The 18,464-nt window shown below is 50.1% G+C and overlaps 1 protein-coding gene across 1 annotated transcript in view; it reads right to left on the bottom strand.

The window, feature by feature from the left end:
• Window positions 1–18,464, bottom strand: part of LOC306814391 (ciliary neurotrophic factor receptor subunit alpha-like) — a gene marked incomplete at its 3' end in the record, with an annotated part of 175,142 nt that overhangs the window by 117,579 nt on the left and 39,099 nt on the right. The window contains exon 2 of the mRNA XM_079330387.1: window positions 6,832–6,936. Coding sequence (XP_079186513.1) covers window positions 6,832–6,936 — 105 coding nt within the window. The remainder of the gene's footprint in view (window positions 1–6,831; window positions 6,937–18,464) is intronic.

Genomic DNA, 18,464 nt, shown 5'->3' on the forward strand with positions numbered 1-18,464 from the left:
AATATTTGCACCCTACACAACCAGAAAGTGAGAAAATGCAGCAACCACTTGCACAGCAAGGCACCTCTTGATAAGCCTCTGAATGCTGCCACCTCCCAGGAATCCCAACTTCTCCCTGCTTACACCATCCTGAATACAGGAAAACAAACCTTTCAACAATAAAAACGTGTCATTTCTACAGGAAAAACAAAACAACCAACCAGCCAACCAACCAACCAAAAAAACCCCAAAACCAAAACCAAAAACAAAAACAAAAAACCCCAACCAAAAAACCTACGGCCTGCATAAAGGAAGGACCTGGCAATTTAGGGAGAGGGGGGAGAAAAAGGAAGTTAAAACCAAAGGATTTAAAAAATTCCAACCTAGACCACCAGCTGCTCTCCCATCCCCATGTCATGCCCTTGTACTAGAGATAGCATACTAATTCCCAGGTTTCACCCATATATGCCACTGTAAAGCAAACTGATTTCTGATGCTTGTCCCGCCTTCTTTTATTTCTGCCAGACCTCCCCCTCTCCTCTGGGTACTTTTCCTGCTGCCATTTGTTCCTGTCCTTTACAGCTCTGCCTGCTGTCACTCGCATAACCTTGCCTGTTTGGTAATTTGTGGCAATAAAGTGTCACTGTGGGGAAAAAATACAGCATCACAGCAGCATATAAATCTCTGATCCATAAATTGTGCTGCTCCCCACCTGCATGCCCCTCCTTTTAGTTGTAAAGTACAACAATTTGGGGCGAGAGGAAGAAAAAAGAGCCAGTTATATGTGATCTTAGGGAAGGGCAGTGCTCAGGTGTCCTCAATTGGGGGCTATAATGAGTGCTGAGGGACTACTGGTGCTGTAAATCGCCCTGGAGACACGGGCCTCAGTCCAGGCTTCCTGGAGCTATCCAGAGCTTAAAAAGAGCAATCTTAAAGGGGGAAAGAATGCATTTAACATTGCTAAAGAGTGCAATCAGTGCTGCTGTGTACCTCCTCTTTGAACAGCCTCACGGTGCTTGAGCACACAGCACTGGGAGTGCCTCGGCCATGGAAGGGGTCCAGGGGTGAGCAGCTGAGCCCCTCGCTCCTCTTGCCACCTGTGGACCCTGCCCATCTCCATCGTAGCTGAACAGCTCCTCCAGCAGATCTCCACATCCAGCCACTCTCCCTGGGCATTAAGAGGGACTGCAAGGAGGTAGGTCTGCACCTTTTCCTTCCATCTGGTGCAGCAGGTGCCCCCTTTATGCCCTCCATCAGGCTAACAATAGCTCCTCATGTCTCAGAGTCAGGATTCAGTGGGATAGCTCCCACCCTAGGCAAATGCATCTCATGTTTGTGGCTCCATGGTTTCCAGCTTTACCAGCAGAGTACCAGGCATCCACCACCCAGGTCCTCCAGGAACCATGAGACCACAGCATCCTTGACCCCCCAAAATGGCTTTACAGGAGTTCAGCCCTTCTTGCTGATGCTTATTTCTTTGTATTGGAATACAGAGCTTTCCTCCATCAGACCCCTCATCTACTGAGTTATCAGCTTGGTCGTGCTGTGGATCAGCATCCTGGGCTAGCTGTAAAATGCCATCTCCAGCAGTGCTGCAGCCACTCTCCCAGCCACAGCTCCTGTGCCAGACCCAGCAGAGTGTTCCACTCCTTCTCCCCTGGTTCTTGGCACACTGGGGTGTCATCCACCATCCATCACACAGAACAGCAGGAAGACTTGCATTAAAGCCTTCTCTTGAAACTGACATCTTTCTTGACATCTATGGCTCACCTGAGCAGCTAAGCAACACCACTGTGAATATAAACAGGCAGGAGGGGAAGTGCATTCACTAGACAGATAGCTTGGGGAAGTGTCATCCCCCACTGGAAGTCCATATGTGGTTTTCTAGCACAGGCATTTGTTTCCTGTCTTGCCCACTCATCAGAGGAATATATGAGCAGAGCTGAGTGGCACCCTGGAGACAGAATAAAACCAAACTGAGCTCTGAGGGCTCTGCAGGAGCCATGCAGACAAACACATTACAGACACCCTGGGGAGGAGAAATCTCCTCTCTCCCAGCCTTGGGAACGGGACACAGCCAGGATCCATCATGCACCTATCCTGCACCTGATCAAGACGATGTGTTAAATAAATTAAAGAAGTCAGGTCTTGGTCCCCAAACCTGCCTCTATACAACTTTCCTCCTGGAGCCACAATTCACTGAGGCCTACAAAAGAGCACTTACTGTGAAATTCTCCAGCTCATTGCAGTGGTTTGGTGCTGGGCTTGGGTACAGGAACACCCACTCTGTGCCAAGATGGTCCTGCCAGCTGCCTGCCCAGGTAGCAAAGGGATCAAACAGCAGGCTGGGCTGTGGGAGCAGAGGCACAGCCAGCACGTCACACAGCACTTGAACCACATCCAGACATTGCCTGAAGTTTTGGGAGCCCCAAGAGAAGTCCCAGTGCTAATTAACTGAAGGAAACTCTCAGCCAGAGGCTCTGAAATATCCAGGGAAGCTGTTGAGGACACCAAGCCAGGGTCTTCATGGCAACCCACAGCAAGAAAGTAAGTGACAGTGGCATATCTGAAACAAATAGCTCCTGCTGGATGCTAAGAGAAGCTTTTCCCTCCTTTATCCAGGGTCAGAACCAAGACAAAACCAGCATAGCACCTTTAACAACAACACTCAAGGCTAAGCAGAATGAAGCCTTTGCCCTTCTCCCATTCCCAAATTCATGACTGTTGTTACAGAGCAATGTATGGACGGAAATGAAGGGACACTGTCAAATGAGCACCAGCGTTCCTTCACACCAGGAGCAGAATCTGGATTAGCTAACCCATTTCACCTCACCCTTTCCACCATCTCCTCAAAAATCAAACACTCATGGAACATGTATGTGCACATACACTGCAAGACCTGAGACAGCTTGGGGAGCCACTCCAAATATGCAGATTGCATGACTGGTCCTGATTCAAATATCCTTGTCAGCTTTAGGTAAAGAAGGGAAATTCATGAGATACATGGCAGTGGCTACACCTTGGTGCTTGGGAGGTTCAGGGTGAACAGTAGGAAAAATCTCTTTGTTGGGAGGGTGGCACAGCTGAGAGCCAGGTATCCCAGGAAATGGAGGATGCATATGCTTAAGCCATGAGCCCTCAGCTCAACAGCCACACTGTTCTGATGTAACATCCACAGCAGCTCTGCTCTGGAGCTCCAAGGGCTCTGTGCAGATGCAAGAACAAGATGAGGGATTGCTGACCTCATCTTAGTCACCAGCTCCAAGAAAAGACCTCTCAGCCACTTCATTCTTACTATCTAAACATCAGGTCCCTTCTTGGAAGAAGGGCAAAGACCACCTAGGAGCTGTACTGCTAGGGGCTGTGCCTGGAGGGGACACACCTCAACCACCTTCAGATCCAAACACCCCTAAGCTCTCAAAAACTGCATAATCAAGTGACAGCAGCAGAGCTTTGGCAAGACATCTGTCCATCTATAAATAGAGCTTAACTGTGTGTCCTTATCACAGTGCTTTGATGTGTTTGGGGAGAATATTTTCTCCCCCTTCACCACCAAGTCCCAGGCAGCACAGATAATGGGCTTGAATCGATCCAGCTCAAGTATTGCTAAACTTCCTACCACTGTGGCAGCATGCCAGCCTCAAATAGGACAAGAGAACATGTGTCTGTTCAGAGCCAACCACAAGGAGCAGGCAGAAAATTGCTTTAGGCTTAAAGAAAAAAATAAAAAGGGTGCTTTTTGCAGATTTGTAGATCAATCTACAATGTATTTTAGAGGTTTAAGAAAGTCAATATAAACAAGATATATCATAGCTGCACAAGAAGCTGAGAAGTTGTATTCCTATTTATGCTGCTACTGGCACTCCCACCATGGTCCCACATCACAGCAGAAAAGTTGAGGGAAGGGGCTCCCTCCAGGGCTCCCTCCAGGGCTGCAGTTCATCACCCCACTGGCTTTGCCAGGACAGCTCAGTGCTGGGGCTGGCTGGGGCTGGATGTATCTGGGGTGTCCCTCCTGCACCCCTTGCCCTGTGTGCAGCAGGAGGGTGGCAGCAGGACCCAGGGCAGGGGCAGTGGCCAGGCTGGCTCCCACAGGGTGCAGCTGTCTCCCCAGGCCTCTGTCCTCAGGGGCTCACACCCAGACTGGCTCAGCTCTCTGGGGACCCTTCAGGCAGTGCTGAGACAATCCTTGGGATTCGTTTCTCAGGCTGGTGCTGCTGCAGAACTGCAGTGGCCTGACCTCTACAAACTCATCCCCAGGGACGTGACAAGTTAGTGACAGGTTGGTTCCCTCCCACAGACACGTCTGCCATGTGCCCATCATTCCTCTTGCACCATGGCACGACTCGGGAGAGGCCTCTCAGAGATCACTTTGCCAGCCCTCTGCCCCCCTCAGCTCCACTGCAGGGCACTACAGAGCATATTCAGATTTTTTCTCTCCCTTTTTTATTATAGTTAGTCACATAACATGCCTTATAAACCAGATCTAAATCATGTCTGCCTCTCCCCAGATCCCACGTAGTATGTCAGCCATTAAACATGCAATTATCCTGCATTTACAAATCCATGAGAGGCTCTCATGCTCTCATGGGCAGGACCGCTCACATCCCTGCAGTGGAGCCTGTCCTAATGAGCCACCAGGAAGTGGATCCCACTGGAACTGACCACATCCATTTCCCAACCTCCCTGAGGCACAAAACCCCATTTCCTGGCTTCCACCTTACGCCTCAGAAGGTGAAGAATAAAGTTTGCATCTGGATAGGAAAGAGTTGTCTGTACACCCTTGGTCAGCAGGAAGAAGTCCCTGGGCTGTGGGATGCCCAGCTCCACACATCCTTCTGCCCCAAAGCCCACCCAGGCATGGCAAAACAGGTCTGGCTGCAACACAGGAAGCAGAAACCAGCTTTCTACCTTTTCTACACAGCTAAAACTTGTGCAAATGCCTGCCACATAGCCCAGCAGATCCTTTGGGAGCAAACCCGGGAGGGGAAGCCGGTGATGCAGGGATGGGCTGCTGACGCTGGCAGCAGTGCCAGCCTGCTGGTGCTCCTCCAACCCCCTCCCCACCTCTGTGTCAGGCTCACGCTCCTCCAGCAGCACATCATCTGGGCTGGGCTCTCACTCCTTCGCTGCCACGCACAAGCAGACGTCAGGGGACGTATCATTCCACAAATCCGAGGAAGAAACAAGCAGCATTAACTGGTAGCACATGTGTGCGGAGACCCCTCAAACTCTTTTTTCCCTTGCTCCCATCTGCTCTGCTCTGGGCCACTAAATCCAATTCAGCAGTGCTCAGAGCTTGTACCAAAGCTGCGACACATTTGTCAGATCCCTGACTAGACCCACGGCTAATTTTTACAACGCTAATTTATCTCACCATATTATATCGCTTTCATTTCATCCCCCCAGGATCCCATTACTGCCAGTGTACCTTGTAGCCAGCATGTAACAGTAATTGGTATTATTAGCGACGAGCCCTGCTCGAGCTGCTCTATTTGCAGAGCTGCAAGGAGTCCCGTGGGTTGGCTGATCTACCTCAAGGATGGGGAGGGAAGGAGTCCTTGTTCCATGCTGCTCCACGGATGCCACCAAGGACCAACACCAAGGGCAGGATTTTGCTCATGTAGACCATCTCTGCACTCCCAGACCCCAGCCCACTGTGGCTCCATCAGGTGCTGTCCACCCCTGGGTTTCTTAACCTTGACCTTTTAACTCCAGGGCAAACAATCAAGCGTGCACACAGGGAGCATTTCTGCTTATCCAGGGTTATCCAGGGTTATCCAGGGTTAAAGGGGCTGCAAAACAACTCTGGGAAGCATGATGGGGGCAGAGTGGGTAGAGGGCAGAGAACCTGCACAGGAAAAATTCATCATTCATGCTATTTTGGTCAACAGTTTCTCCTCTTTGGTGTAAGCTACTGCTTTCTAGGACCAACATAATTAAAGCCATGCAGTTCTAGCTAAGTGAAAGGCTGCACTAGTCAAATGGTGACAATTCCCACTTAAGACGTCCTTGTCTGGCATTTAGAGACTTGTTAAATTTTAATTTGTCATTTTCCTTTCTCAAGCACAGCACCAGCAAGCACTGGGCTTTCCCAGCACAGCTCTGCAGGGTCTGCATCCCCAAGTGGGGCAGGTCCATCTCCAGGCTCCTTCCCTGCTCCACCATGGCTCAAAGAACATGACCCCAAACCCCTCCTCAAACAGCAGTATGTCACCTCAGCCCCATACTGAGCACACTGTGTCACCTTAGCCCCATACTGAGCACACATGCCTCAGAGATGGGGCAGCCCCTTGCCCATGGCTGCTGCTGGTGGTGCTCTCCTAAGGGGATGTGTTACTTTTCAAGCCAAGCCCATGCACCTCATCCCTGATGCTACAGTCCACTAGGGCAGGAAAGAAAAAAAAAAACCACCCAGCAGACCTAAGAGCTCCAAGCTGTGCTTGTCTGCAAGAGGTGGCACCTCACCTTCCACCACAAAGCTTGGCTGGACACTTACCTGCTCCAGGGTGGTTCAGCCACAACATGGGACCTCTGCGGCTGTGGTTGGACTGTGAACCTCTGAGCTGCCCAAAAGGGCCTTCAAGAGGGAGAGTTGTTCATGGGCAGACCATAACATGGGTATTTTCCAGGCTGTTCATCCATACTTGCCCCTCCACATCCTAAATAACCACTCTCAGCATCTGCCTCATTTGCACAGCAGCGAAAAGGCTGCCCACAAGCCAGGAGCAACCTTTTGTCACACTTTATCAAACACCACCATCCTCACCAGAAGACACCTGTCCTGCACTCCCACAAAGCTCGCCAACTCAGGACAAGCCAGCTGAACAAGGTTTCTAACCCACCTCTTACCTCTCCAGCTGTCCAGAGTCCTTGGGTTGTCCCCAATTTCTCATAAACGTCTGTGCAATTCTTCTGGCTACTTGTCCAGCCCTCACTGCTCAGGTCTGGGATTTTCTTCAACAAAACAGAAGAGACAACCTGTCAGGTTACCAGGTGAAGCTCTGCCATTGCTTCAGGTATAGCAAACATCCAGGGGGGCATCTGTTTCCCAGCCCTGACAGCTGGGGGTAACCAGTGCAAACACGAACCCAGCTGGAGTAAGAGCCCTCCCACAAGAGCGTCACAGTCCAGCCCCAAAGCACACATTTGCTTAATTATTTTGATTCAGACATGAAATGGGAGAGGGGGGAAAAGACCCCAACAGCTTGGGGCATCTCTGATCTTTGAAGGCAGCAATGCTCCTCTGACAGAGCAGCACAGCAGCACCACACACAGCCCAGCACCAGGGCAGACCATCAGGTGCTGGCTGCCTGAGCCCTAACCCTGAAAAGCCTCACATGTGTGAAATGGTGCAGGGAGAGGCCAGTCTGGCTGAACCCAGGGGTGTGAAGAGGAAAGCTGTAGAGCTTTGCAGCACAGGCACCAAGGACTGGAAAAGGGAGGAGAACTCTCTGTGCTGCGTCTGACACGCTGCCTGTGAGAGGGAGTCAGAGGCATTAGTGCACCCAGTGGTGCCCTCCCTTGCAGCAGCAAACACGCTTTTTGTGTTAGACAAACAAATTATCAGTCGAGATCTGTGCTCATTATCCAGCTCTTGTGGCAGAGGTTGTGTTGCTCCCCCACTTCTTTTTGAAGAGAAAAAAAAAAAGTCTTATGGCTCTGCTTTATTAAAAATGAAAAATAGGAGCCAAAACCCACTGGCAAGAGGGAAGTCTGGGACTCACTCCTGCAGAGATTCTTTCCCAAGGGTGACAGTGACTCCAAGCCTGGAACACCACAGGCTTTAATTAGCACCCAACCCTCTGCTGATGAGCTTTGCCAGAGTTCCTCCCAGGACCTCATGCAAAGCCTGGAAAAGCCAATGGGAGGATGCTGCAGAAACCCAAACTACAACCCCCATCTACGTCCTGTCTGCCTAGAAAGCCTAAATAAATAAATGGCCCCTCCCTGAAACTACACCAGGGGCCTGATGGAGAAACCCTCATTTGCAAAGTGCTTGGAAATAATCACAAAATTTTCCCAGAGTTTACAAGGAGGGAAGAGGACTGTTTGTCATGCCGGCAGCCAGGATGTGCCGCAATTTATCACACTTGTCAGGTGTCAGCCACCAAGAAATTTAACTCCAGCTGCCCCAAGCCCAGCACCCACAATGCCCCATCACCCAAAAGCTGCTCTGCCAGGCACCCCAGAGCTGGGGACTGATTGGGAAAGAGGGGACAGGGCTGCTCCCCACCTCTCACTCTGCAGTGCCAATGTAACTCTGGTTATTTTTTGGAAACGTTTTTGGTTGTGGGTGTTGTTCTTTTCCCCTACCCACAGACGAAGTGGAACAGGAAAGGAGACCAGGTTACAGCAAGAGATGAGGCTCATTTATCATTACCTGCCAGAGACCCTCTGGGTTCTAATTCCAGCTTGGCAGGGACCTGAGAAGAGAGACTGAGCTTAGTGCTGAGTACCCTTTGGGAGGGAGTGCATTATTATGGGTACAAAGTGCAAAACCCCAGTGCCTTTTCTGAGATATCTCTGAAACAGGAGAAGGACTGACATTCCCTGCCACCTCTGTGCCCTCTGCTGAGCCAGATGAGTCAGCCCTTCCACAGGTCCAGCAGCCTGGCTCTCCACATGCAAGTCAAAGCATGACTTGCTTTTTTGGGGTTTCAAATTGAGGTCAAACTGGACCTTGGAGGAACTCAGCATGTGCAAAGCAGGTCACCAGCTGAAGGACATGATTCAGGACATGAGTTACTGCTGAACCAGAGGGGAAATCTGTGAGCTGTGCTTTCCCATTCTAATCAAGGGACAGCCTTGATCACAGCTCAGGTGGGCTCAGATAAAGAGCAGGGACAAGTCCTGGGTCAGCTCCTTGCAGCTTGAGTCACTACTGAGCTCACTCAGCATCACCAGCACTTGAGGTCTCAGCAATGCCATGGTGAGGGCACTTCATCAGCGTGACACCTATTTTATAGGGCCTGTCTGTGCTGCCCCACAGAAATATTCTTGCGTTGCTCATTTCTGTAGCAACAAGATAACTTAAGAGAAACCTGCCTGCAAAAGCACTAACTCTTTAAACAGGTCCTTGCAAAACACTGGAGGAAACCCAGCACTCATGGCATGCAGTATGATGCATCTGCAAGGGCTAATGGATAACTGAACCACTTGCTTAATGAAAAAAAAAAAAAAAAAAAAAAAAAATGCAAACACACAGCATTTGCCAAAAATCTTTTTCTCCAGCACAAACTGGGGCTACGCTGATCAGGGATCCATGAATTTTACTTGCACCAACAGAAGGGGCCCAAGGTTTCTCAGCAGTGAGGCATCCCAGGCACAGGATTTGCAGTGCTGAGTGCTCGAGGCAGAGCAGCTCCTGCTGTGGGAAGCTCCTGCACATGCTGTGGGTAACACACCCACACAGCCTCGTGGATTGGCATGGGGAAGGTGGATTCTTGTGGCTTCAGCAACAAGCAGAACCCTGATGCCTGGCTCAGAACCTTCCCCCAAAACTATCTGGCCCACAGCACAAAGATACTGCAATTCCTTCAGCACAACTGCAAGAATTTTTTCTGCTTTTTTTTTTTAATTTTATTTTTAAATGTGGATAAACTAATGCCTTTCTCCACCCCCCCCAACCCCCACCCCATCCTGAGAGCAGCTTAAAACTCTCTTTGCTAAAATTTTCCAAAAAAATTCAGCCGGAGGCAGAGACATGCGAGGTTTCAGTCCAAATGGTTAAAGGCTGGCGTAGTTTCAAGCAACTGAAGACAGGGGCTTATAATCAGAAGTGTCAGGCAGCCTTAATTATATTATTTCCTGAAGGAAATAGTTTTCCCTGCCGAAGTCCAGGAGTTATTAAAAAAAGTTGACCTCACTGGAACCAATCAAGATGGAGACAAGAAGCCTGTGATGGATTCTTAAGGCAGGCGTGTTCATGCATCTGTATTTTCAGGGGTCCAGGATTTTAGGACAGGTGTTCCCAGACAAGCCTGGCTTTGCAACAGCTGAGAGCCAGGACCCAGGATGCAGAGCCCTCTCCCATTCATCCTGGTGGAGTGCCCTGGGCAGGGGCACTTGGGGAGGGAGCTCGCCTGTGCCCAGATCGATCGCCTCGCCAAGGCGAGCGAGGAAAAACAGCCGGATGCTTTGTAGCTGTCAGGAGCACACAGGCTTTTTGTCCGTGTCTTCCTCTGTGCCCATAAATAAAAGTGACAGCAACTTTATTTAGGACTTCTTCCAGTTAAGAGGGGATGGAAGAAAAGGGAAAAATTAAATCGTAGCTCAGCAGAGGCAGAGGGGGAAGGTCCTGGAGGCACAGCTGAGGCTCTGCCACTGCTTCAGCAGCCTGAGGTGGCAGCCCTCGCTCTCCAAAATCAGCACATCCTCATCCCCATCAGTGCACCCCTCTCCCCTGCCCTTCTGGGCACAGAAACCCCAGTGCCAATCCCAATCCCAATCCCAATCCCACATTACTGCCTCTGCCTGCTGCTGCCCATCCACCCACCAATGCAAGATGAGAGGTTTAAGCACCTGGAGTGAGGTAAGGTGGAGTAACCATGTCTCTTAATGTCCTAAAAGAGACTGAAACAACCCTCAAATAATAAAGGAGAAAGTCACCTCTTCCCTGCACAGATACAAAGGTTGTACTTGTAGAACCAACAGCTGTCCTAAAAGGCAGCTCAGTCCTATGTAGCTCAGCATATCTGAGCAGGGAGTGCAGCATCTTCACCAGCCTCCACTACCACAGAAAGTCCTGTCTGTTTGGATATAACTTCCAAGGAGTATATTGCAACTGAGAAAAGACCCTCTTGCTATAAAAATGACGAGAAGAGACTCAAAGAGCAGGAGAGGAGGAAAGGCTGCTCTGCAAGAGGGCCGAGCATCCTGCAGCCCCAGCCCCAGTAATGCCCCAGCACAGGGAGCACAGCCAGAGTTTGAGCTTCTCAGTCTGCAGATGCCCCCTGCAGCATCTCCCAGCAGCAGAGCACCTCGTGTCTCCCAGTGGTATTGCAACACACTGATAACACAAGCTCTGTGTCAGCCTTCATCCTGCTTGCACGAGGGCTGAGCCAGAGTTATGCCACGAGCCAAAATCCAGTTCCCAGAGGGACTGTATGATTGTGCCAGTTTCCAGGTGTTTAAAGGCTGGACTGCAGCTCGTCAGGAGTTGTGCCATGCACTTGCACACAAACACAGAAACTCAGGGCAGGTGTGTAGGAAAATAATCCCCACCCCACCCTACGGAAAAAGGTTTAGGGTGGAAGTTGTGTGCAGGTCCCAAGGGAGAGAGGCTGCCAGTGACCTCATGGGTTTCTTCCACTGCTGCCCTCTCCGCTGCCATGAGTCAGAGATTAATGACAGGCCATTTGTCAGCACCGGTGGCATCATTGCCAATCTCATTTCTGAGCAGACATCTGACCTTGCTTGCCTCCCCGAGACCCGTGTTACCGCATGGCTCCAGCAGCCTCCTGACAGCTCCCAGGGGAAGCAACACAAGGCAGGGAACTGGGCTGTGACAGCTTGATCCTGAGTCAGAATGCACAGACAAACAGCTCAGGATGAGCAGAGAGCTTGTCCCACTGCCCTACCCTCCTCCCAGCTGGCACCCAAGAAAGGGTCTCTCTCACAAGCAGTGGGCTAGGTAATGGAGAAGGGAGATCTGTGCCCAAAGAGGAGGGCACAGGCAAAGCCAGCCTTGCCTGAAACTCTGGGAGGAAGGGGAAAGAGGGTGTGGGGGACACATGGCATTTTTCCCAAGCCTGCAGCATCTGTGTGTCTGCCCACACTACCCAGCCAGCTGAAGGGATCAGTGTGCAGTGCCAGCTGTGGCACCCAGAGCTTCTCCAGTCAGCCACGGCTCAGGCTGAATCCTAACCCAGATCTCACTCAGTGAGGAGACCAGGTAAAATCCAGACCCCACATTCCTGAACAGGGCTTGTACCCATGTCCTGAGGTGTAGATGACACAGGGTCCAGCATTCCTCTGCCCCAAACCAGACCATGTTGTCACTGTACAAGTTCACCATGTGACTGTCACTTGGTTACCACACACAGTTCTGGTCCTCACGGAAAGGGAATAGTGAGACAAGAAGCAGAGGGGAAGGGGAACAAAGCATCTTCTGCATCAGGGCACTCCAAGCACACCAAGGCTTTTCAGCCTGGGAAGAAGAAGGAGGCAAGGGCTTACTTAGCTTCAGGACCTTGGGTTAGACACACTGTGTTGGCCCAACCACAATGCCTACACTGCTCCCTGCTGAAAAACAGAAAGCACATTATTTCCAGAGGAACAGAGAAAATTCGAGAACAGGTCTCCTGACAAGTGCTGGTCCTGATGCAAGGTTTGCCTGCACACAGTCCTCAGCCTTAGACAGCCAGATGCATCCCCACCAGGAGGGATGAGACAACCAACACAGCTCTTCTTCTGTGCCAAGTCAAGCCAGCCCCAGCTCTCATGCTTCTCAGAAGAGGAACAAATTAAAATGATGTGGGACTGGGAAAAGACCCACTTGCTTGAGATGAAGAAATCAGTGCCATTAAACGTCATTAGAATAATATGCCCAGAAAGCTTCATAAAAGGAGATACCATATGATTGAATGCTCTCCAGACCCTTATTTTACACAGACCCAAAACATCAGTCCAGAGCCTCTTTTAACAGCCAACTCTCACAACAATCAGGTTTTAGGTTTTGTTTTGTGATATGTTGTTTTGTTTTTTTTTTCCTGAGGAGCTTTTGGGTCTGCAATTGAAACTACAATTCCTTTAGTTCTTGGGGTAGTGGGGGGGGGGGGAGAAAAGAAAAATCATTTTTCATTAAGCTGAGGCAAATGGCATTTTTGCTTGTCAAAAATATTTGACACAATTTTGACAGACTTGACCATACACATAAATAAAAGATTTAAATCCTTCTGCTTCAGAGCTTAAGAAAAACCTGCTGTCAGTCCAGTGCTAGTACAAGCTCTCTCCTACATGTCACTCTGCCTGGGGGTTGCCAGCACCATCCTGGCACTGATGCTGGGATAGAAGGCAGGTACCAACCACAGGTACCAGCCTCTTCATGCTAGTAAAACCCCACCAGCCCGTGCTGTCCCTCTGCAGGCTGCTCTCTCTGAGAGAGGATCAGCCTCCCCCGGCTCCAGCAGCAGGGAGTGAGCAGCATCGATCCCTTCCCTCTCCTGCCACCATCCATATCTGGCAGCAGCACTGACCAGCAGCACTGGATGCTGCATTGCCTCAGCCACCTGGGCTGTGCACCAGCCCCACTGAGGCTCCTTTGCCATCGCCGTGTCACAGAGACAGATCCGTGCCCAAGCCCGTGTCCAAATCCTTCTATCCTATTCAAGCCAGGGAGGCTTATGTGTATGGATTTATACTGTTTGCCCCAATATTTAGCGACTGAGCTGACTAATCTGTGTGCAAGAAAAGCCGTGGTGGCTCAGAGGCTGAGCAATCTACATCATTCATCATTCAGATTAGCTATTGTCTTAATCCTCTTTAAACTACTGTATAATACATAAGGGAATGGATGTCCTATATGTTCAGGATATGCAGAAAAAAACCCAGGATGAAGCTCAGAAACTTGGACAGCAGTGAGAATGACAAATCCTACCAAGCCACAGAAGGAAAAGGAAACTTGTTGCAACCCCTGACAGATGGTTTAACTTCTTCTTGTTCTCTCCACTCCAGCAGCCTTTAATTATTTCCTAGCCAGCTTCCCAATTACTTCCCAGGCAGCTTCCTGAAGCTCTTCTGCCCTCTCCCTTCATTACAACCCCATGATGAGCTGTGTCCTAACCTGCAGCATCCCCTGTCTTGCTGCTGCCCTGAGGATGTGCAGCCCTGTGCCCAGAAGCTGGGACATCCCACTCCGGCATCAGCTGTGCCTGTGCTGCTCTCAGAAATGCAGTGGCTCTGGGCCATGCCTGGCAAACAGGCAGGCCCAGGTCTAGGATTAAAGCCTTCTTGGCTATCCAGGATCATGCCACGAATTGCTGCAGCGCCCGGCCGGAGTATGAACAAAACCAGATTTCTTTATGGTAACAGGCAAGAGTTCAGGGGCAGAGGGAGGGACTGCAACAAGGCAATGGCAAACAAGGCTTTAGTTCACTGCCTGCCGGAGCTGAGGGAACTAATAAACAGACAGATGAGCTAAATTGTCTTCTGAACCTCTGTATCAGTATTCACATTACAGAGCCTGCTTCCAGCAATTCCAGCATATTAATAATAAATGCTACATAATTACAGCAGACTTGCTTTGTCCTCTCTTTCTGTTTACTGTCAATGTCTCTTTAACCCTTTGCAGCCCACAGCTGGCTCTCCACTGTCACCAGACCCCCCAGAGATGGCACATGCCTGGCATCACTGATGGGTGCCTCTCCCAGCTCCCTCCTGGGCTGGTCAGGGTGCAAGGGGAGGTGAAGGAAAACTCTAGTGCTGCTACTACTCAGTAGGGATCACTTTCTGCCTGTCAAAGCCCTGACAGTGTTGCTGCAGGGCATGAAAAAGGTGAATTTGAGGCCTCAGGAGCACCCCCAGGCTGGGATGAGCTGGAGACTGCAAATTGTATCTCCAATGCACAGAGTTGTAACAGGCCACTGAGAGCCTCTAATATAAAGAGGGTTTAGAGCCCCTCCTGGTTTTAATCCCCTCCAGACTTGCAGCTGGATCTGCCTTCCCCACACGTGTTTTTGAGGTATTTCTACCCCAGCTCATTGGGACCCTTCCTGCTGCACCCATGGTCCTGGTGGTGACAATCACCTGGGATGCAAGCACACACTGCTGGGAGCTGGAAGTGGGCTCTGGAGCAATCCCTGAAGGATGTATTCCTGGGGAGACAGCAGGTGACCCACACAGGTCCCAAGTCTGGCACGGAAGAACAAAATTTTTGGATAATCAAGTCACGCCAAACTCCCGTGTTTGAACAGTGGCCACATCCCCCATTCCCAGCAGCACCACAGCCCCACACAGCTGCTCTTCCCAAGTCTCCTTCCTCACAGGCAAGCTCTGTCAAAATGCCTGCCCTGTCTGATAATTTCATGAGCTGATCCAAATGAGAGTTAAAGACCCTCTGGCACTTTTCCCCTGAATTTTCGAAGTGTTTCATCCAACATAGCTGCAAACTGAACTCTGGAGCCTGCATTACTTCCCACAGGACTCTTGGTAAGTATTTCTTCCTCAGTTCCAAGCAAAAAGCCTCAAAACTCTGAAGAAATGCCCACATTAACAGTGCAACAGCAGTTTTTATCTGAGCAGAGGTTTAATTTACACCTTTCAGGCTAGCTGTCTCTTTTCCAGCCTTGCAGGGAGGCTGCCATGGCTCCTAACATGGCTTCAATAAGAGAACAAATACTTCAAATGGGATTTCTGCAAGAAATCAGAATGCAAAACAAAGTATGCTTGCCTTCCAGTGCAAATTAACTCAGCTTCTGACCCGACTGCAGACCTTTCCAGACAGGAGACCCACTGGACAGCAAATGAATGCCAAACAACTCAGATGCAAATCTCTCCCAGCACAGAGAGCCTCAGATGCTAAGGGAACACTTGGCTCAAACAGCTGGGCACTGAAAAGCCTTGAAATGGGAAAACAAAAACAACTTAAACCCGGTTACATCACTCACACAGGGCAAGAGAGGCTTGAGTCACATTAGAACATCCATCCCTCAGACACCCTGTCTCCCACTCCACTGGGACATGCAGAGCATCCCCCAGTGCTGACATCCTGCCATCCTTGCCCAGTGGTTCCCACAGCTCCACACATCCACTTTGCATTTTCTGTGCCATCTCTCCTCTGCTAGGCGAAGCACAGAAGATTTTTATTTTTCTTCCTGTACACAGACACTTTTATTGATTTCTCAGAGAATAAAACAGCAACTGGTCATTCAGGAATGTTACTAAAGAAAAAAGGAAGAAAGCACTTCAGTCCTAAAATGAGGCTCCAAAAAAAAGTGAGAGGGACAGATGGTGCAAGGCCTGGGAGCAAAAGGCAGGAGTGCTCTGGACCAGCTAAGTGAAGCATGCATGCCAGTGAAGATGGAACAGAATGGGGACTGGGATCATCATCATTACATCCAGCTCTTTCTTGTAGGACAGTACCAGGAAGACTACTTGGAGAGCAACACAGTACACAGTTAAAGCTAGTAGATATCCCCAGGATACAAGGAAGGGCAAGTTCACCCTGCTGGGTGGCCCTGGGTTGGTTGTATCTCTGCTGTCTCTTCACTCACAGCCACTTTTGGCAAGGCAGCTCCAATTTCTGCATGGCAGGGTCCTGTGCAAAGGGCACTTGGCAGGCTGGAGTGCCCCCACACCATCACAGGCTGGTACAGCCAGCAAAGCAACAGTCCATATGGACAGGAAGGGAAACCCACAAAGACCTGCAAGGAAATGACACGTGTCAGCCCAGAAAGGAAGATCCCGAGCTGGACTGGGCCACATGCAAGCTGTGCTGCTGGAGGAGCTCCTGCTGGCAGAGGGAAGGCACGGCCCTGCCAGCCCCCACAGCACCTCCAGACACACAGGCAGCCCCTGCTGGGGTCCTGTCCCAGCAGGACTGCAAGGGTGCAAGTGCCTGACTGGTCCCTGCTCAGGGATCAACATCTGCTCCAGGATTACCAGCCAGCACTCACAGATGCAAATACAGAAAAGCACTAGTGTTCTGAGGTCCCAGACCCATCTCCAGGACAGCCTGCATCCCAAAGCCCTGCTAGGGCTGTTTCCCTGCTTTCTAACAAGATCCATGTCCAAACCCAGCCCCAAATCTGGGGGTGCTCCTGGCAGCTGATGACAGCATGTTGCAGGCTGTGTGAGCCTCCTGCGTCAGCCCCCTCCGCAGGCCATGGAGAAAAGAGACAGCAAGTTATTAATTACAAATTAAGCTGCTAATTGATACCAAGCTCTGTTAGCTCTAGGGGAAACAGAGGCAGAGCTGTGCCCCTCACATCACAGCTCACTGACTGCAATATGGGGAGCCTGAGCTCCCCAGGAGAGCTGCTGAGGGCACAGTCACATTCCAGCTTGAGTCCATGCCTCAGCCCAGAGATCTCTTAATACTTCACTTCCTCCATCCCTGACCTGCCTCCAAGCCCTGTGACAACCAATAGATCAAATACTTTCTCCCAGCTGACAGTCAGAACCCAGTGCAAACCCAGCACCCACAAGTGCCAGTGATTGCCTCCATCAGACTTTTTCCATAATGCAGCAATTAGGAGTGACAGCCCCAGGCCTCGCCCCAAATAAAGATTTCCTCTCTCAGAGGGGATGAGCAGTTTTGCTCTCACCACAGCCCAGTGGCAATTCAAGGTCTGCACAAAAAGCTCCAGGTTTGTCTGGTCCCGTGTGGACTCCTGAACATTGCAGGGAACAAGGAGATGAAGCAATGCAGGGACCAGCCCATGCCAGACAGGAAGGATTGTGCCACCTGAAATGCTAGAGCTTAAGAAATCCCTCCTGCCACAAGTTCCTCAGCTCTGCCTTCTCAAAAACTAAGAACACAGTGCAAAATTACCTCCTCTCTTTATAGATAACAGGTAATAAGTAATAAAATAATGTTAGTAAATAATGAATAAGGGGCAGTAAAATTCTGAAGTATTTCAGCCCTTTGCCCCAGCTTTGAAGCACACGGGAAGTTCTCTTGAAAGAGAAGCTCAGCACTTGCCCACTTTGGACAGACCTGGGTTGTCCAGGGGTTCTGCTGGACAAGTTCTGCTGGGTTTGGCAATCAAGCAGCTGATGCCAAGGTTTCCATCCATCCACTCTCACACTGCCCTTCTCCTCTGGCAGCTCAATTAAGCCTAACGAATTACATCCAGCACAAGTCATGAGCAAACACAGGAAGACTTGGCGGCCACAGTGCTGTGCAAGCAGAAGGTGAATAAATAAAATTGACTCAAGTTGATAGAAGATGCCAATTTGGTGGTAGAGAATCTGTAGTGAAGCATCTGTTTGGGTGACTTTGGCTCAAAAGGGGAGAAAACAAAAATGACACAAAAACATGTTCTACCTTTAAATGGGAAAAACTCCAGAGAAGTTTTATACTATTTCAACATTCAAGTTTTAGACACACACACACAAAAAAAAAAAAAAAAAAAAAAAAAAAAGGTAATTTAGGATCAGAGCTATAGAATACTGTAGCCTGACCCAAATCGCAACTTAATGCCATGCAGGGGGCAGAGACCAGCCATCCCAGGTACAGACATTCTGCAGGGCTGAGCATCTCAAAGGTGGGACTTTTCCCCATCTCCTATTCCTGCTGCAGTGTTTGACATGAGGACAAGATAATTCTCAGTGCCTGACTGGCTGACCCCAAACTGGGCTGTGGTCTGCTGCCATGTCCCTTGGTGCTTACAAAAACCTCTCCATCTCCTGCCTCTCCATACCCATCAAGGAGTTTGAGATTGCCATGGTGTCCCTCAACCTCCTGCTTCACCTTCCTCTCCCTGTGTTGCACGGACCCACTGCTCCCAGCAACTCCAACATAATTTTTCTCCACAAACCCT

The sequence above is a fragment of the Erithacus rubecula genome (genome assembly GCF_903797595.1).
Source record: "Erithacus rubecula genome assembly, chromosome: Z".
In the NCBI taxonomy this organism is placed as follows: domain Eukaryota; kingdom Metazoa; phylum Chordata; class Aves; order Passeriformes; family Muscicapidae; genus Erithacus; species Erithacus rubecula.